Source organism: Opisthocomus hoazin, chromosome 11, assembly GCF_030867145.1.
Source record: "Opisthocomus hoazin isolate bOpiHoa1 chromosome 11, bOpiHoa1.hap1, whole genome shotgun sequence".
Taxonomy (NCBI): Eukaryota; Metazoa; Chordata; class Aves; order Opisthocomiformes; family Opisthocomidae; genus Opisthocomus; species Opisthocomus hoazin.
The window spans coordinates 204,427-226,046 of record NC_134424.1 but is presented as its reverse complement, the minus strand read 5'-3'; the positions used below and the strand labels follow the sequence as shown (position 1 = coordinate 226,046).

Genomic DNA, 21,620 nt, shown 5'->3' with positions numbered 1-21,620 from the left:
CACTTCTCTTGATGCAGCCCAGGATACAGTTGGCTTTCTGGGCTGCAGGTGCACATTGCTGGCTCATGTTGAGCTTCTCATCCACCAGTACCCCCAAGTCCTTCTCCTCAGTGCTGCTCTCGAGTCACTTTCCGCCCAGCCTGTACTTGTGTTTGGGATTGCCCCGACCCACGTGCAGGAGCCTGCACTTGGCCTTGTTGAACTTCACGCAGTTCACGCAGGCTCACCTGTCCAGCCTCTCAAGGTCCCTCTGAATGGCATCCCTTCCCTTCAGCATGTCAACCACACCACACTCCTTGGTGTAATCAGCAGACTTGCTGAGGGTGCACTCAGTCCCACTGTCCATGTTGCCAACAACGATATTGAACAGCACCGGCCCCAGTACCGACCCCTGAGGCACACCACTTGTCACTGGTCTCCACCTGGACATCGAGCCATTGACTGCAACTCTTTGAGTGCGTCCATCGAGCCAGTTCCTTATCCAACGAGTGGTCCATCTGTCAAATCCATGTCCTTCCAATTTAGAGACAAGGACATCATGCGGGACAGTGTCGAATGCCTCGCACCTTACAAAGGGTCCTTCTCTTTCTAGAAGTAGCTCCCTGCTGTCAGCAAGGTTCATGGGATTTATCTTCTGTCTTAGACCCAGTTAAATCACTAAGATAATCACTGTAGTGAAGGGAAAATACTGTTTCTCTCTAACAGATAATAAATTCTGTATTTGGCTTAGACATCTAATGTTCAACAAGAAATTAAGTGAACTTAAAAATAAAACTCGAGAATGCATTTATATTTGTATTTCACTTTAATGGTATAAACCTCATTTAGGTAGCAGTATTAAGCCACAACAATATAATGCCACATTTAAACAGCATTTAATAAAATGCATAAGCTAAATCATGCACTGCAATACTCTATATACAAACACAACAATGCAAATTCCTCTTCATGACTGAAGTCATTGATTAGATACAAAATTGAGATTTAAAAAAAGAACATGCTATTATTTTAAAATGCTATCACACATAACAATGCTGATTTCACAGAAGCAGCTTTGAGAAATTAATAACTTTTGCAAGGTTTTTAACTTGAAAATAAAATGTAATAACATAAACAATAGTTTTCTAAATTATAATGGACAGAGACTTCCAGAAAATATCCCAAGGAATTAAAAGTAGATGATTCCTTTTATAAAAGTTTGCTATCTTTGTAGGAGCTCAGAACTCCCTGGTATGCGAAACAGATACAACATTTACACAATGTGCAGTTTTTCAGTTATGAAACTGTCTGAACACTGACTTGCAAGGTATTTTGGAATACAGATTAATTACTAAAAATATTCTCACATTTAATGTTGATTTCATGTATGAGAAATATATGCTCTGTAAGTAACGTGTTCTTCTTAAAGAATACCCTTTTTATTTTAAATTTATTCAGTCCTACTTTTAACCCACAATAATTGAAAATATTTTAAAATGGACCTGTGCCTTATTATAATTTCTCTAAGATCATTAAAAAATGTACAAGAAGCCAGTTATTCAGGGGTGTTAGATACCTGGCAATAGGACATTTCTTTCTCTGATCAAATACAGGAAGCTGATTTCACATTCCACGGTTTCCACAGAGTATTACAACAGAGCCTTTACTGTCACTTAAATTTGAGCCTATTTTGTCCTTCTGAATACGAACAATTCAAATGTGTACATAGAACAAGTTCACAATTTAAAAATATACTCTTTTTTCTAAATTCATAATTGAATTTTAAAACAGATTCAATCCTGATCAATACGCCAGTTGGCTTTCTAATCTTTAAGAATGTTACTGCAGTACAACAATGTTAACAGACATTCCGATTTCCATTCAGCCTTTAAAAAGGAAAGCAAACGTTATTCAAACAGTACTGATTGTCAAGATACCAATGAAGGACCACCTGTCACAGGAATTCCTGCCATTAGTTTAAATAATTTTCCCGCTGAAAATCTCAAAAATAAGGGTTGAAATGTTAAAATGGATGTTTTACACTTTTCTGTATTTGAAACAAAAGCCCACAAATGCTTACTGAATGATATACCAAGAAACAGAGAACATTCTCAGCATTTTCCAAAGCAAAAACTTACAAGCAGAGAGCTTGACTCTGAAAGAGACTTATGTTTTACTTTAAGCATGCAAGAAACTCCCATTATTTTAACTGATGTCTGCTCATCTGCTTAAACATAGGCAAGTCTTTGCCACATTGAGTACAAAAGGTGTAAAAAAATGCCCAGAGAATTCCACCTCACCTTTTTAATATGACAGAAATAAGACCTGCTGTACTACTCTCCCACATGGTCTGTGAAATGCTTTTTTAAAAAGACAAAGGCAACAGAATTACTTTTACAGAAGGCTTCCTTCGTAACTTAAGTCATCAGAGGGAAAAGGGAACATGAACTACTTGTATTTCGATAATTTAAATGTTTGAATACTCCCTATGAGTGATAAATTGTCTTACTGCAAGTCCAATTTCATAAATGCTCCATATGCCCAGCTCCCATATGAGCAATGGAAATTTCACACACAGTGCAAGATCTGCACAGATTACAGCTTCAGGAAAGGACAGAATGTGAAAATGGACACTACTCTGACAACTAAATGAACTAACCAGCTTTGCTGAGTTTAAGCTAGACAATAAAGACAATAACTTTGGAAAGTGAATCTACAATTGAAATGCATCGTGAAAATCCTAAATAAGTCTTGATACTTGCTAAGAAATAAACTAACTGCAATCTCCCTCTTACTGAATGACCACTGTAACAGAAATGTCATTGTTTCATTCAACAGAGGACATCATCTTTGTTTAACTAATGGTTTGATTTCATGTTATCATTATGGCAGCAGGTGTAGTGTTTTTTTTTAAATAGCATCCATTATATCCTGTTATGTGTGCTACAGCTGAATGATAAAGGGCAACTTATTTTTCTCTCGATTAGCCACTGCTGAAGACTTAAAAAAAATCAATCTCTCACCAAGTTTCACTGCAAAACAAAACTTTACAAAAAAGTCTCTCAGAAGGCTGAAAGAGAATGAGTATATATTGAAATCAGTGAAGTATTTTCTATGACTGTAGTTACTTATGTATTCATTTATTTTTAACAGGCATTCTATGTTCAATTAACTATTCGCTGGCAGACTTCTACACATCAAATGAGAAAAGATAAAGGGAATAATGTAAAAGCCAGAAAATTAATGCAATATATTTGTCAGTTCTGAACAGAAAATACTAAATTCAGGCTGGGTTTAGAAAAAGGTGCAAAGCTCTGAAATTCATAAGGATACACCTGGCTAAAGCGAGGCTTAGTTTGGGCTAAGAAATGAAAACTAGAAAGCTCTGGATTAGCAAATGAATGAAAAGCTTTAACATACAGAACGGTGTGAATACATGGCTACTTATCTGTACATATATACATACACTACACACTTTCTATACACTGTACATAATATATTTAGACAAATAGGTATAAACATATACATTCATCCACACATACATACAACTATGTACATATGCATTAGCTGCTCAAGTGAGTTTTAGAACTGAACATGCAGAAATGCACAATGGTGGGAGGCACAAAATAAAGATGTGTAAAAATCTATCAAACTGTTTAAAAAGAAGGAAGACAGGCATGAATTTAACAATAATAAGCCATTTTCAAAGCATTTGTGTAACTCGGAGGTTAAAACAGGCTGTGGGAATTATGGAATATTATGACAGTATTATCTGTGATGAACTTGGCATTACTTTACAACAAAAAGCTCAGTAATAAGGTAATTCTGGATTTGATGTTTTCCAAGTCTAATACATTTCGACTTAGAGCATTTAAACTTTATGAAGTTTTTAACTTGTAACCTCAGTATAAATAATGTTCTAGTGTTTTTTGCACAAATCATTTCCCATATAATGTTGATAACATTGACTGTAGCAGAAGTAGGGTTGTAGCATTATCTAGCAAGAGGAGTTCCGGCATTTTTCATCAAATAAGCCTGAACTTAGTTCAGGAGAATTTACTGTTAGAATGACTCAGCAGCTTTAGAATTACAAGGTGCAAATAGTAAATGTTTTCATTTTCTCCCCTTTGCCATGCCCTCTTGGTAAGTTTTCATATAGAGCTATTTTTGAACCTAATGTGCTGTCATTCAAGATCCAGTAGATGCTGGCAATTTGTCCTTTCTCTGCCCCTTACTCTGCTTTACAGGGTGAACGTGGCCTCATGTTGTTGATTCTCCCTGGATATATGGATGCACTAGGACTGCAGATGTGTGCTGCTCTCACAGCAGGCCCATGCTTATCATCAGAGCAAACCACTGCAGCAGCTGTTCTGCTGTTGTATGGCAAGTGTGGCAAACTACTGGAACAGATGGGAACCTACTTGCTGTTTGCCTGGTATTTCTGCTTTTTCTCTTATGCGCAAGAATACATGAAAAAGAACAAACCTACCCTGCTTTTGCACTCTAAACAGTAACAGAGGATAAATATGTTCAAATAGAATTTTTTTTTTTCAGGGTGATCTCATCCTGTAGGCATTTGCTGGTACACCTGTGTATGTGTGATTAACGTGCCAGTTCTACTGCTCACATCACCCAATTCAAACAGGGCCCCACACCAGTACTGTTACTGCAGAAAGCAGCCTGATAATTCCCAGCTCCCTTTTCCTGGCTAAACTGTATTCCTGATACCCTTGCTACTCATGCTATTTGGTGCTTTTTAAAATTATCCCTTAATAATTAAACAGCAGGTAATCAGGGAAGAATCCTAACTACCCTCTTAATTCTAATAGGCAGGAAAATGCACTGACATCTTCAGCATCTTGGATGAAATCATTCAGGAATCTGTGAAAGTCCTGTGTCCTATGCACAACAAGGAAAACTGAAGTGTTTTACAGCCTCTGCCAAAGGAGAAGCGCAGTCAGAAAACTGGTTTTGTCTGGAAACTTCAGCCCTGACTTGTTTTCCCTATCACACTTCAGAATATGCCCTTTGCCAATGGGCACTATAATGACAATGCAGAGCCAGCCGTACTCAGCACAGAAATCTTGAGTCAGTGGTATTCACTGGAAGCATTACGTCTGCCCTGAGGACTAAGCGCTTCAGATGACAGTAAAAAGAAACTTCGTAAACGATATTAAGTAATCAATAGTGGCCAACAATAGTTTCTTGCCTCAGAGTGCTCTGAAAACTAAGTCTCCCTAATAATCTAACATTTTAAGGCAGCTAAAATAGAGGCTTGTATATCTCTTTGAAGGATTTCTCCTTGGAGATTAACTTTTCCTCTTCTACCAGTTTCATGCCAGAGTAACTCCACTAGCACCAAAAGCATTGTATCGAATTTACAATCAGTATAAATGGGTGGAGAAAGATCACTTCGTCATGTGGTCTTAGTTCTGTGTCTCTTTAGTCCAATGTAAATTAAGGGAAGAAAAGTCGTATACTTTCTTGCCCTTGTCACAAATGCAGTAAAAATCATTACTACAAAGCTAATCCAAAATGCTCCTGCACAGTTATTGATAATTGCTCTTTTTATCTACAAGATTCAAATCCATTATCACTCTCTGCATGCCCTAGTTTCAGTCAGCACAGAATTCTAACATTTGTCTGAATGAATTATTACCAATATACACATGTACTCAAGTTCAGATCTATCTAATCAGATAGCTTATCTCTGTATTTCCACTGTGTTAAAATATTTTCATTTCAAGAGCAGCAGAAACAAGACCTCAAAAATTCTGGAGAGAGTGATTTTTAGGCACTAAGTAGCGTTTCAGTGAGATGTCACTTTTCTTAGAATCACTTTTAGGCTGTGATCCTTTGACTTCTAGTTCTGTAGACACAAATTTGGCATTGAAATGTGGCTTTTATGAAAAGAAGCTATTTCCATACTTAAAATCAAGAAATAGCTTTCAATAATTGTTACAATAATAAAAAAACTCTTCTGTCCTATGTTCATAAGCAAAAGTTTGCACTTGCAAAGAAGAAAAAAACCGAAACCAGTTTAGAAGTAAAGCTAGTGCCTGTTACCATCTTCTAGTTACTGGCAGGAGGGATGGAACAAACGTCAGAAATTATAAGGACTGAAACTGAGGAAACACTTTTTCACTCTGAGGGTGACTGAGCATTGGCACAGGTTGCCCAGGGAGATTGTGGAGTCTCCATCCTTGGAGATACTCAAAAGCTGCTGGACATAGTCCTGGGCAGCTGGCTCTAGGTGGCCCTGCCTGAGCAGGTGGCTGGACCAGATGACCTCCAGAGGTCGCTTCCAGCCTCAGCCAGTCTGTGATTACCCTTGAAATCTAGCACAAAGAAGCCCTACTGCACAAGAGAAGATGGTTTATAGTTTTATATGGCAGTGTTTTAAGTGATTCCTTTCAGTGTCTCTCCATCACATGCCAAATCTTTGGCTCATTTTTATGACAGCCCTTGAGCAGCATGTGAGAAAGAAGTGGCAGGTTACTTATCACATCTATCTTATTATTTATAGCTAATACTCAAATATACATAACATTCTAGATTCTGAATATTTCTTAAGCTCTAGAATCTACCATCTGCTGTCCAAATTTCTACAATCCAAACTGTTAGTCTTGGAATCAAAGCACTGTATAGTTGGAGAAAGTACTTTTTGTTAACAACATAAGGACTAAATTAGCTTGGTTTTGACTAACGCAAGCCAGCAAATCATGATGCTATACAAAGAGGGACTTTATAGCTTTCAGGTGCTAATAGCAGAATTTTAAGTATGGAACTGCTTCATTTCATCTATTAAATGCATACACAATAAATAAACCCATTGTTGTTACTCCATTTACACAAATTAGTATTTTATCCCTGAAGTCCAGGGATCTATTCACTGAGTAAGTGACTACCTCTGGATCAAGGATAGCATTATGTGGCCTTGCATCTGTTTGGAGTGTAGTTTATTTGTGAACAGAGCTGCATGATATTTACCATTTTGATTTACAAATGTAATACAATGCACACATTTTAAATTTTATTTCAAGCAATCCCTCTGTTCCTAAAAAACTCTAGTGGCTTTATTTTGCTTTCTGAACTGTTATGCTCACAGCACAAGTAAGAAAAACTAGGAAAACATATTTTTGCACAGAAAATGGGGCCCTTTACTTGAAAAATTGGAAGCTGAAATGATGTTTTTAATGAAAAAGCTAGCTGGTATGTATTCAAATTTGGGAAAAAGGATTCCAATAGCTAGTTTTTGTGCTAAGGAATGTTTCATTTGTCATTAACAATGCTTACTTATTTGCCTCAGTGGTTTTTACAAAATAGTGAAAGCAAATTAAACTGCATAATCTTGTCTGCAATGAAAAATATCACAATAGTTCTATGCATAATGCTTTTAGAACAACAACAATATACCAAATAAAATTTTGAATTTTAACAAAAATGGCCACAACTCTTTCCAAGGTAGCTGCTACTTATGATGTTCTTAATATCACAATTAACTTTTAAGTTGTATACCCTTGGAACAGGGACTTTGCATCAGAAGTGCTGACAAAATCACAAATTAAGTTACACTGCGATAAAACAGCTAGTACAAAATTCTGTGTTCCAGCTGACTTAACACTCAGAGTGCAGACCTTCCATCACTTTAAAAATGTCAATTCCATTTGCTATAGCAAAAGCGGAGAGAAATGAAAGTGCGATATTACAAATCTCTGCATGTATATTGGAGTCTGTGTAACACCCTTTTGAGAAAAGAAGATTCTGAATGTTGTAACAATGGTAACTGTAGAAGACTTTAATGCGTGCAGAAGCTAAAATTAAATAGCCTTCCATGTCACAATGAGAGCTACAAACGTGAGCCTCCTAATGAGAATGAAGTATACCAGGCCAAGACTTTTTATTACATCAGAAGCCTCACCTAGAGCTGCTTAAGGTCTTTTGGCTACAATTCAGAACCTTAAAAGACACAAACACCAACCTGGTTGGTGTTTCTAAATAAATGTTAATAAAAGAACAAAAACAAAAGTGCTGCACTTATCATTAGATTTTTGTCACGTAAAGATATACAACTAGAAAATGCCTTTATCGTACAAATAATTAAAATAATTGATGCATCTAATGAACCAGGATCAGATGAAGATACTAACTGCCGTGACTTTTTAAAAAACTTTGATTGTTTAAAATATTTAATGTCAACAACAATAAATTATACCAAAATGAAAGTAATGCTAGTAGCTAATGGCCAATACTAGAAAACATGTTGATGGCTCATCACTTTTTAATTGTCTAAAGTACTTAATTGTATAACTTCATGGTTTATCAGTCATTAACTGCAATTGTACATTACTAAATGTAAATCCTAACTATATTTCAGTTTCAAACTGAGTCACACAAAGGTTGACAGCACTGCAAAACTGGGAGTGGTCAGTCAGGAAAGGGGAGGGAAGTGGGGAGAAATAAGAGAGCTTTGTAATATACTCTTGCTGACAGCCAGAGGTTCTACACATTTCAGGTTTTAAATTGTACCTCTGCCTGGATGAAGAGGGTGTTTAGGAGCACAGAGGGAAGGAGTAAATTTGGAAATACAAAGAGCATACTCAACGAGCATCACACAGCTCCACTTGAAAAGAACTTCTTCAGTTAATAACTGATTTTCCCTACAATCAAAAGGCTTCCTATTAGAATAACATTTGTCATGACTGTGCTGGTCTGAATAGAAACTTCAAGGAACCTGAATATTTCATCAGTACTGTGGCAAGAAACACATTTTTTCTCCTAGCTTGATTCATTTCTGTAGCACGAGTCACTATGACTGCATCGTACTGTGAATTGCAACTGCACTAACTTAACATGAGCATGGTTTCATATAACGTGGATATCTGATTTAAGAATCCACGTTAATATTTCATGCATAACATAACAATAAGTGACTTTTTGTAGAATAAATGATTGTCTCCTGTAGCATTCTACATTTTCACAGAAATCGCTAGCATTTTGACTAAGGACATACGCAATTTTTTTCATTTTCAATACTCATAAGCAGGATGTAGATGACATCGTTGCTTTGACAAGAAGTGCTTACAAAGTGCTAGTACTATATCCTGGCAATTATTAGATATTAATTCCAAGGATATGTTTAAATATATACATACTGTTCTTTTTACTTTTACAGTAATTTTATTACTAATTTGTGATATTATAAAACTCTTATTTTCAACCACTGATAATTTTTAAATACAAAGTATGTGAAAAGTATGTTCAGTAATCTATAGCCTTTTAAATGAAAGGCATCAAAAACATTCCTTGTGGCAGAAAAGGTCCTATATCGGGTCTTTTAATAGCTGCTTCAATTTTGTCAACGTCAGCAATCAGACAAGGAGAAATCTGACAGGAAACTTGTAACAAGTTGGAAATACTATTACACACCAAAATGCTATTCTTTTGACTTTGTAATTGTATGTTTTTGTGAAAATTACTTCAATCCACCAAATTGTGTTGTTCCCACTATGCAGACGTGCCAGTTATTTGACCATTATATTCCGCTGTTTCCATTTTGAGAATATAGGGGATTATGCTGTCAATGGGAACATTTCCAATGAGACCAGTAAAAAATAGTTCCTCGGTAATGCTAGAGCTCATCAGCCTAAGCGCTGGCAGGCGAACTAGAATCCGGGCTAGCCTGAAAAAGAAGTTCAGTGGGTTATAAATACATATAATACCAGTTTAAAATACTTTGTGGCTAAAGAGCTGGATCTGCTTTTATTATTACCATAACTCATGAATGGGAGCAAAGATGCAACTAAAGCTAATTAAGCTACCACTAAAAGAATGGTTACTTTTCTATCCTGCAAGTGAAATGCATCTTTCTTTGTAGTTTTCCAATGAAAAGAACATATTAATGCCCTTTGTAGATACAATGTGTATGTACAAACACAAAATTCTCCTGGTCTGCTTTTGAAATTCCCAGCTCTGGAAGCAGTTCATAGTTCAAGACAATGCTAAGACTAATTAATACTCATACTGACTAGTGAGAACATTTGCAGAATTTTTAGAGTAAAACGCTTAATTAAAATTTAAACCATAAACAGCATAGCCCTCAGTTGCCTAGCAACTTAATGACAAACCGGATAGCAAGAATGGGACTGGAGATGTATAAAAGGAAATAAGAGAATATGCTTCCGATGAGTAAAGGAACTTGGAGGGATGTGCTGTTACTCATACATGGTGCCAAATGCTGTTATTTACCAGGACGTTAATAGACATCCAATATAAGGAAGGGATCCTACTGAATTTCTGGACCTTGAATGCATTTGAAATTTAGGACAGTAGTGAAAGCGCATCTGCTGTGTTTATATGGCAGGTGTACGTCACAAATAAATACATTTCATGAACCAGAGCCATGTAATAGGAAACCTTAGGCAGCACTGAACACAGGCCTCTGGAAAATGCCTGAATATCTATGGAGAAAATATATAAGGTGCATTCTGCTAATATACCATATCTTGTAAACTTTAGGGGAAAAACTGCAAAAAGATTCAAGCTATGCTGTTGGTTTTGTGATAATTATAACATTCATGCTTCTACCTCAATGGTACCTATGGGTAAGCATGGGGACACAGACAATATAAATTAAAATACAGGACATTGGGAAATGTAAACTCTCCGATATTCTTCCTTGAGCCACTAGTAAGAGAAGTAAGTATACGAAAGAAATTCTGTATTTCTTTTTATGGCAGATATCCAGCTCTCACACATCAAACAAGAATAACTGAATAATTGTACACAGAAGACGACCATGGGATTTGAGGATATTTCTGAAGTAGAGAATTCCATCTTCACTGCACCTAACTGGGAATCCTGCTGCCCTTTCTGTTGCTCCACACAACGTGGTGCAGAAACCAGTTTCTGAAATGGAAGAAGCACTCTCTTTTACAGTTTTTTGGGGTTTCTTTCTTTTTTTTTTTTTTTTTTTGAAGTTACACTACCCTCAGACCTTGCTTAAATGTATGGGATTGCATGCTTCTTTACATGGGGACACCTTTCACAGTAAAAGAGAGTATGTTCTAGGATATATTGCTAAACAGAAGTTAGAATTTCCCTTGTAGTGCAGAGAATCATTGTGTTGATGAAATTTAAAATTGTTTTGATGGAGATTATTAGAAAATAGGATAATTATTTCTAGCAAGTAAGAAACAGGAACTGTTGAGAGGTGAAAAAACAAACTAGATATTTTCAAAGAGAAGTCCTTGGAAACTTAAAAAAAAACAAAGGAGGAAATAAGTAGGACGTAGGAATTTCTTACAAACAGAAGCTTAAGAGTTGGTTACTGTTCCACACATGTAATCCTAATTGTTCCAAGGTTTATTAACTGACAGTTTTAATACGTTTCTGCATGTGTAATTTGACATTTAAAGGATGATAATCACCCTCTATTATTTCAAAGCCTCTTTGACAAAAGGAGGCAGTGTGAATTAAAGAAGTTTGAGGCAGTTGAGGCAGTTATTCTTGAGAATTCTAATAAAGTAAGTCTGTTCCTGTTTGCTTTTATGAACAAGGTTCCAGTTCTTTCTCATTAATAGTCAAAAAAGAACAGATGTCAAAAAGGAAATTTTTACATCAATGATGTTATTTTGTACTTTTGCCAGCTATGGCCCACAACATTACTTTGGGTATTATAGACAATAAATACCTATAAGTATCTTCTGGATAGGTTTTTTGTACATAGTCCTGCAATTCCATCTGTGCCTTCTCCTGGAATTTTTCTATTTGGGTTGAACTGGTCAGACCAGGGTGATCTAAAGAAACAAAACATTTCTGTATGTCGATTGCTTCCCTATACATTATGAAATATATGTAGTCATAAGATTCTTGCATTTAATTTCATTTAAATATTTCTCTTGTATTGTGATGTTTAACATGTTCGCTGTATAAAGGAAACCACTCAGTTGAACATTTGCTTTCTGACTTCTGAATTTGCTTGCTCACTTTTCTCTATATAGCTGTGTGTATCCACAAGAAAGTGGAAAAAGATTAAGCCAGTAGGTATGTACCAGGCAGTGACACTCCTAGTTTATGTTTCTAACCTTGCTTTTTTAAATGTGTTTGCCTCTGTGCTTTCGACTAACTATGCTGACTGAGTAGAAACTAAGGTTTTCTTAGATAATTTCTTGACCTTCCTGAGTCTGTCTCATGTTTTAATTCCAGCTGGCTCAGCTCCCCAAAGACAGTCACACGATCAGAAAAAAAACAGAAAATACCATGTATCTGACTATGCCCAAATATCTCCAAGTGTTGTGTTCCAACTGCTCTTTTCTTGAATTAGGACAGAGCTAGCTTCAGTTTGGGGAGTTTCTTGCTCCTCCCACCTGAATAAAAAACCCTATTAAACCTAACCCCTAATGGCATAATCTGAAAAAAAAAAAAAAAAAAATCAAAAGCAAATTCAGGACACCAGTATCTTCTAATTAAAGTAAGTTTTATTAGAAAGAGAAAAATAATATCAATGCAACCCACACTGTCAAATCGCTGATAACAAAATACTCCTTTTCTTTGTATTTTATTAAATTCAAAGTGGTAAACACCTTTGAGTTAAAGTAAATAATTTATATTTCTGAGTAAGAGTTTCACTTTCTCTCAGCCTATCTGCAGTTTTAAATTAATGTTTCTGTGTCCTAGGAACATTTCTCCACCTTTGCTGAAGAAATTGTCACTTCCCATTTCTTTACTGTCCTTACCTTATCATTCCAGAAAATCTCAAGAGTCTTCTTTGAGTAAATCCTCATATTTCATAAACACTGTTGATCATACTTTAGTTGTCTGCTGTCATTTTTTTGGTAACAAATGGAAGACAGCCTGTTTACAATTAGTTTTGGAGATTTTTGTGGAAGTTCCATATAAAATACTGTGGTATTTCTGCTCATATTTCATCCATCTTATGAGTGTTATTAAAAATACTAAAATAGAAGCCAATTAATTTTTGTCACTGTGAGAATGTATTTCCTCTAATCCTTTCTGCCATTTATTTCACCAATATCACTAGCACACATCCCAGATAACTTACTACACATAGATTCTCAGCTGAAGATAATTGAAAGTCTAGTGTTCTAAGGTGGCTGTGCAGAAAATACCTGATATTTTAGAACTGTAAATAACATGGATATGTTACTCCAAAATTATTTTTCCAAAATTATTTTTAAAACCCATATTGTTTGCGATAAATCATTATGGAACTATCATTTTATGTGCAGCTTAACAGACCAGTCTCCTATCAAGACACTAGTCTCATTAAAAAAAAATTGCTACAATATTAACATATGAATGCTTATTAGTTAAAAAGACAGTTAAAAAGATATGGTTACCAAATTCCTTACCAGGGCTAAAGAGGACTATAGCTTTAAGGTATGCATATTCATATCCGTCAATATCAAGCTTGGCCATGCTGTTACAAAACTCCTGAAGTTTCCAGATGTGTTCCATGACTTGCTTTATTCTGTCTCCAGAAAGTTTATCTACAAAGACATATTGCTTACTATTTCATGTGAGCTCAAGTACATCTGATATACTAGCCAATATCCTTTTACAAAACTCATGAAGTGGCATTTTGAAGTCTTTTGTGTCATTTGCTATCTTAAAACTGCTTACCACGTAAGGGTGGCCTGAATGATTATGGAAGTGAAGATTTATAAAGCTGAGTCAGTCACAGGGCTAGCAAACAGAATGTTAACTCTTTTGCGTAATTTTGCCAGTACAGCATAATCAGCAACATCAATGTTATTCCAGCGATGTACTGTTCTGAGCAGAGACTCAAATTATGGTGAATTATTCTACAAACACCTAGAGTAATTCTGAGAATGAACAGAAGCACAAAACAAATGCTATCATGCAATCCTAATTTTAAATTCAAACAGTATTGAGTTAGCTTTTGCAGAAGTGAATGTAAGACCAGTAATAACAGTGCTACTTTTCCCTCTATCTGTACTTTTAGAAGTGAATTTTTCATTTACTGTGGTAAACAGTCTTTTCTTTCCAGCAGGGTAAATTCACTCAAATATATGTACACAGATTCTTCCATCATTTGAAACATCACGTTCCCTATGTTGGCTTCATATTCTTTCTTAAAATGTTGATCTAAAAAAAATAAATCTTACATTATTTGTGGATAAGTTACAATTGAGTGGTATCAGCTGCTCAGATAGGGAGGGAGAGAATTATGTTTTGGTAAATATACCTTCTCTCTGACTGCGTATCTGCAGACTAGTCAAAGAATGAAAACGTTAGAGATTACATTAAGACAAATCTTTGAATATATAATTACCATTGCCAAACTTCAGAGATAAGTCAATTCACAAGGAATAAAACTTTTTCTTGAGAAACACATTAGAATCATATTATGCAAGTCATGATCTCTAATGATAATACTTCATATCATTATAACTTAAATATTTTACCTTTATCTGTTCAGCTAACAGTGCATATGACTGCTTAGACCCATGTGCCTTAAACTGAATCTTTGATGTAATATATGATTATTTTACATGTTTTCTGAAACCGCAATAAAAAGATTGAACAGAAGACATATTCTTTGCACAATGTCTTGAAATAAGAATGAAAGCATAATATACACTTCTAAAATACATGAATTGTGATACGAGTTTTTAGTTACTCAAGATGGATGAAGATAGACATGATCTAATGTTTTTATTTCTATATTAAGTGGGAAACAATAGTGCAGAAATACTCAGGAAAAGTGAACTTGAATTCCAGAGTTTCCAAATAGCCTCATCACTAATATGCTTCCTAGGTGAAGTTCTGAAATTTCTTCACTTTGTTTTGAATTTTAATGTTATAATACACAATATAATATGATAACTTTGCAGAAGAGATAAATAAAACAAATCATAATAAAACAAACCATGCTCTTTTCTTGGCCAGTCTCAGGTAACATGGTATGACTGGAAGTACAGGTTGCAGAACAAATTTATTTTTTTCTTTTTTGAGACATGGGAACAGAAGTGGAACCAGCTTAAGGCTGTAATAGCCCCACCACTTACTCCTCCACAAACTCACTTCCTGGGGTACAGATGGACAAGACAGTTCTATTTATTCTGACAGAGAAATAATTAAAAGCCTAACTCTGTGCAAAGAACATACAACGTGCACATTTCCCTGTTGGTCTTTTAAACTCTCGCTTCTCTCTGTGCACCAAAGGAGCATCAGTTGTATTTTGAGGGCTGTCCAGGCTCCCTTAAATTACAAAAAAAAAAAAAGACACCCCCCAATTCATTATGAAAGCATACTATCCATTTAAGAATCAAATTTCTGTCTAAATTACTTTATCAAAATGAAGCTAAAAAAGTAGATTAAAACAATTGTACTTTATTAGGGCTGAAGAATATTAAACATTTTTTTCAGATTATCTACTGTTGTACATTTCATAGTTCTGCAATCAAGTTTTAGTCTCCTCAATAAAACCCTATTTTCCAATTTTTGCTGTGTGCACAATAATGGCACGACAAAAATAATAAACAAATTTTATACCAAATAGTATTCTGTAACTACTTTTAACTCCCATTTAAATTTAAGCTAGCTTGCATGTAATATGCTGTGATTGCAGAGCCTAAAGCTGCTAGTACTGTTTTTTTCCTCCTATTAAAAATGGAATGTTATTCTCATGCTAATCAATTGTATTGATTGGAAGCATTCTGAAAGAAGAGAATGAAAAAAAAGCAACCATAACAGATTATCATCCATTCTAGGTATAGTTGTCATTATCAACAGGCCAACAGTGAATTAAAAAATAAAATTACATAAATCTTCTTAAAGAGTGTTTAAGAAAATAGGTTGTTTAATGCTTCAGAGAATACTTCAAAATACACTAATCATTACTGCATGATAATAATATCCAAAACCATTATACTTGCAAGAATATTCTTGTGATACTTGGCAAATGCTATAGTTTTACACTGCAAAGAGGAGAAGGAAGGTTCTGGAAGGAAAAAATTCTGGTGTGGTTTGGAAGAAGACATGATTATTCTAAGAGGAAAAAAAAAATTACATCTAGATTGAAGGAAAGCTCTGTAAGGACACCCAATGTCAGGATGTACTTGTCTTTATACTGCCAGTCAGAAGCAGAAGACAGGAGAATGTGTCCTCCAGCCTTATCCCTGTTTCTTCTATGGACACTTCTATCCCACAGAGATCTCTGCGAGGTCCATGCAACAAAAGCTGTACGTCACCAGAAGAAAGGTAATTGTGCAAGACAAGGCTTCTCCTTCTTGTGGATTCTGGAGAAAAACTCTGCCACCAATTAGGAAACATCTCATGAGAGATGTTATACAAATGTCCCTGTAGTGTTGACAGGACTGAACACGTGTAAGAATTACACACTGAAAACATACCTTCCTGTATGCTGTTCTGGAGATGGTTGACAATAGCTGCTAGGATGGTAGACAGACTCATCACCTGTGCACACTGTGCCAGGCCTAAGGTAAACAGCTCATTCCAGCAGGCACGCACAAGGCTTGTATTACAGTCCTGCCTATAAGCAAGAGAAAATCAAACAACTGTAGGTAGTTTTCATATCAGGTTGGCATTATGCCATACATAATTATGTTAATTACAAAAATTAATAATAAGGATTAATGTATTGCAAACCACTTTACTGAAAGGCATATATTAGCATATTACAAGTATTTCAAAAAGCAAGAAGTAGTGATAGGCCAACTACAGGAAACCATTTCAGGTTATCTGTAAAATGGTGCTCACCAGTTCTTTACCAAGATATATTTCTACAAATTAAATGCTTGCTTTTGATTCGGCTTTAGCTTCTGTAACCGCAGTAACATCAGATATTGTAGTTATCCCCTCCTCTGCCATCTTCTATTTTATTCTTCAAAAGGAGAATATATTGCACAGTCTTCACACATTTTAAAGAATTCATTAAAAATTAAACAATATAATCAATTATTTAAAATTTCAACACAGCTGAAAACCGTTCAGATCAGTGCTTCGATTCATTAGAAAGTAAACTGTTCAACAGAATATGTCCATTTACCCAAGAGCTTGAAATGCAGGTATGGACCTAGCCCAGTGCATAGAGAGGAAAAGTAGTCGTGATGCTGACTCACAGATGTAATGTACATTCAGGTATTCAGGCATTGGACTGGGCATTGTCAACTGCAAAAAATAAAAGTACAGTACAATATATACAGTTCAGACACATAACAATTTTTATTATCAATGAAATAACCAGTGAAAACATTCAAACTGCTCTCTTAGTCTGTCACAAGTAACTGTGTGACAAGAATTTGTCAAAGGAAAACTGTACCAAAAAAATAATTACTACTGGCAAGGAAAGCAAAATGCAAATAGGAGACAAATTATGGGGGAGAGAACTCAAATGTTTCCTTTTGAAGTGTTTTAATATTCATTTAGTAATAATTAAATCTACAAATTTCATTGCTCTGTGAAGTGTTGGCTAGCATCACAGTGCTATAAAAGATCTTTTAAAACTTTTTAAAAAGAAGCAAAATCAAATCCAGAATCTAAATCATAGAATCATAGGTTGGAAAAGACCTCTAAGATCATCAAGTCCAACCATCAACCCAACAACACCATGCCTACTAAACCATGTCCTGAAGTGCCATATCTACACATTTTTTAAATACCTCCAGGGATGGTGACTCCACCACCTCCCTGGGCAGCCTATTCCAATCCATGACCATTCTTTCAGTAAAGAAATTTTCCAATCTAAACCTCCCCTGACGCAGCTTGAGGCCATTGCCTCTTGTCCTATTGCTAGTTACCTGCGAGAGGAGACCAACATGTGCCTCACTACAGCCTCCCTTCAGGTAGTGGTAGAGAGCAATAAGGTCCCCCCTCAGCCTCCTCTTCTCCAGACTGAACAGCCCCAGCTCCATCAGCCACTCCTCATAAGACTTGTTCTCTAGACCGCTCACCAGCCTCGCTGCCCTTCTCTGGACGCGCTCCAGCAACTCAACGTCTTTCTTTGTAGTGAGGGGCCCAAAACTGAACACACTACTCCAGGTGTGGCCTCACCATTGCTGAGTACAGGGGCAAGATCACTTCCCTGCTCCTGCTGCCCACACCATTCCTGGTACAAGCCAGGATGCCGTTGGCCTTCTTGGCCACCTGGGCACACTGCTTGCTCATGTTCAGCTGGCTGTCAACCAACACCCCAAGGTCGTTTTCCACTGGGCAGCTCTCCAGCCACTCTTCCCCCAGCCTGTAGTGTTGCATGGGGTTGTTGTGACCCAAGTGCAGGACCTGGCATTTGGCCTTGTTGAGCTTCATAAGATTGCCCTTGGCCCATCGATCCAGCCTGTCCAGATCCCTCTGCAGAGCCATCCTACCCTCAAGCAGATCGACACTCCCGCCCAATTTGGTGTCATCTGCAAACTTACTGAGGGTCACTCAATCCCCTCATCCGGATCATTGATAAAGATGTTAAACAAGACTGGCCCCAAAACTGCGCCCTGGGGAACACCACTTGTGACTGGCTGCCAGCTGGATTTAACTCCATTCACCACCACTCTCTGGGCTCGGCCATTCAGCCAGTTCTTTATCCAGCCAAGAGTATACCCATCCAAACCACGGACAGCTAGTTTCTCCAGTAGGATACTGTGGGGAACAGTGTCAAAGGCCTTACTAAAGTCCAGGTAGATGACATGCACAGCCTTTCCTTCATCCACTAGGCGGGTCACCTGGTCATAGAAGGAGATCAGGTTGGTCAAGCAGGACCTGCCTTTCATGAACCCATGCTGGCTGGGCCTGATCCCCTGGTTGTCCTTCACATGCCAAGTGAGCGCACTCAGGATCAATCGCTCCATAATCTTGCCTGGCACCAAGGTCAGGCTGACAGGCCTGTAGTTCCCAGGATCCTCCTTCCAGCCCTTCTTGTAGATGTATGTTACACTGGCTATCTTCCAATCATCTGGGACCTCCCCTGTTAGCCATGATTGCTGATAGATGATGGGGAGTGGCTTGGCCAGCTCCTCTGCCAGTTCCCTCAGCACTCTTGGGTGGATCCCATACTTGTAAGGGTCCAGGTGGCATAGCAGGTCATTACCTGCTTCCTCCTGGATTATGGGAGGTTTGTTCCACACTCCTTCCATATCTTCCAGCACTGGGGGCTGACTACCCTGGGAATAACCAGTCTGACTGTTAAAGACTGAGGCAAAGCAGGCATTAAGTACCTCAGCCTTTTCCTCATCCTTGTTGGCAATATTCCCCCTCGCATCCAACAAGGGATGGAGACTCTCCTTGGCCCTCTTTTTGTTGTTGATGTATTTGTAAAAACATTTTTTGTTGTCCCTTACAGCAGTGGCCAGACTGAATTCTAGCTGGGCTTTTGCCTTTCTAATTTCCTCTCCGCACGACCTAACAAGACCCCCGTACTCCTCTTGAGTCGCCTGCCCTTTCTTCTATAGGTGGTAGACCCTCCTTTTTTTCCCCGAGTCCCAGCAAGAGCTCCCTGTTCAGCCAGGCTGGTCGTCTTCCCCGCCAGTTCGTCTTGCGGCACATGGGACAGCCTGCTCCTGTGCCTTTAAGACTACCTCCTTGAAGAATGTCCAGCCTGCCTGGACCCCTTATATCTAAAACTCTTAAATGGAGAAGTCATGTAATAGGAATCTAAGATCACAAAACACCATTAATAGGAATAAGCAGGTTATGACAAAAGTTTGACTACATTAAGTATTACTTATTTCAGTAATGACCTTTGTATTTCTTGAAACAGTGCAATTTGATTACAGCAAGATGAACACCCTTATTGTTTCTCGGACCATGTTTATCAACATGTCTTTGTCTGTATTCCACTGAAACTGCAGCATCTCTAAAATGCAAGACCTTTTTCAGTTGTCTAACCATAAGCATCTGAGAAGGCAGTGTAACCTCTCTTTATATCAAGGAGCCTTCTAGATGAAACTTTTACACTATCTAAATTTATAAATTAATTAAGCAAGGCATCATACTGTATGGATGACATTGAAAGTGATTTATCAACAGCAAGTTTTAAAGCATCCTTCTGTCTATGAAAAGGGCTTATGAAATAACGTCTATATTCTTTAGATACAGTATACAAGAGTGAAAATTGTATTAAAAGCTTTGTAAAAGCAGATGTTATCCTGGATTATATTGCCAAAATTAAACATAAGAATAAAGAAAATATAGTAAACTAATTTTGGGTTATGTCTTAAGTGTTTATTTAGTAAGACATTTAAAGTAGCACATACCTTAAACGTGACATGTGTATCTGTAAGTAGGGGTCCTTCCACTTCAATAATTGGTGTTGACTGGTCTCTACTGATGACATGAATATTCCCTCCTCCTGTAGGATCCATCCCATCTGCCAAGTTATGAGCTGCTGTACCATCTGTGGTATTAAGCGCTTTAGCCAAAGTATCAAATGCCCTGCAAAAAAAAGTAATAAACAATGAAAGAGTGCTTCCTTACACCTGAAAAAAATTCAGAGTAGTGGTTAAATTAAATGCTATAAAGCATTTCCACTTACAGGTAACACATACAGGAACTGTTTATACTAAGACACAAGGTCAGTTTTCATTACAACCTGGCCCCTCTGTACTATTCCGACATTAACAAAAGGAATAGATCTGCCCATATATCCCTGGTAAAAGATCTCCCATGTAAGAGGGGAACATTTTACTACTGTAAATCCTGCTCTAACAGTTCTATGCTAGTATTTGTACTAGTAAAGGGGTCTCTTGTACTCACCATTCACTATCCCCTCCTCCTCATCTTGGAAAGTTTAGCAGATTATGTGAGGATTAGAGACCAGATGCACTCTGTAGAACACCCTGCAGTCCCTGTCCTTGATGTCCAATTTCTTGGAACAGTGGAGAATAGTGTGATTCCCTTCTAGACAACATGCTTTTCCCTTAAGATGAGATATGGCCAGACACTCCTGACCTCACAGTATAGAAAGAGCCTTAAAAACCTTATGACAGTAATAGAAGAGAGACTGGTCCCTGGACTCCTTTATACTCAAGCTGTAGCAGGGCCATTGCTGAAATAAGGCAGTGTAAATGCCCTTCTTATGACAACGCAGCTTAGATTTAAAGAAGAATTTTGTGCTCCAATTTCATTCCAGTGGACGGCATTATGGTATAGTGTTGTTTTGCCAGTATTTTTGTCAAGAAGTTTTGGCGGGTGGGTTTTGGATTTTTTTTTCTGCTTTAGCATACAAGGTTGACATTAAGTTGAAGTTGCAGTGTCAAGTATTTTTAAGTATCAGTTCACTCAGTTGAAGATTTTAAATAAAAGACTTAAGACCCTGAAGTCAAGGTCCTCTTAAAAATCTTCTACTTGAGAAACAATGGACAGTTTTGAGGTCAAGTATTTTTCTTATTTCACTATATTTCCAATTTATGTTGTTCTTCAACCCATTTCCCCCCCCCCCAAAAAAAAACCCCAAAAAACCCCACCAAAAACCCCAATCATAACAATCTCAAGCTCTGCTTGAAATTTTAGGATTCCACATTCCTTTTCCCCATTTTTCTCATTATTAAAGACAACAAAGACTTCAAACTCTTTCTAAACAGTAAAAAAATAAAAAAAAAAGGTTATTAATCTTAGTTTAAGTACATTCTCCCTACATTAAC

The 21,620-nt window shown here is 37.0% G+C and overlaps 1 protein-coding gene across 7 annotated transcripts in view; it reads right to left on the bottom strand.

Annotated features, from left to right (window-relative positions):
* Window positions 1–809: 809 nt before the first annotated feature.
* Window positions 810–21,620, bottom strand: part of NR2C2 (nuclear receptor subfamily 2 group C member 2) — a 49,830-nt gene continuing 29,019 nt past the window's right edge. For 5 of the 7 annotated variants that reach the window (XM_075432807.1, XM_075432810.1, XM_075432813.1 and 2 more), the window contains 6 exons: window positions 20,235–20,412; window positions 17,036–17,157; window positions 16,380–16,519; window positions 13,353–13,490; window positions 11,672–11,777; window positions 810–9,661 (listed from right to left, as the gene is read on the bottom strand). In XM_075432807.1, the coding sequence (XP_075288922.1) occupies window positions 9,487–9,661; window positions 11,672–11,777; window positions 13,353–13,490; window positions 16,380–16,519; window positions 17,036–17,157; window positions 20,235–20,412 (859 nt within the window). In that variant the 3' untranslated portion in view covers window positions 810–9,486. The other 2 variants (XM_075432811.1, XM_075432812.1) reach the window with 2 other exon arrangements.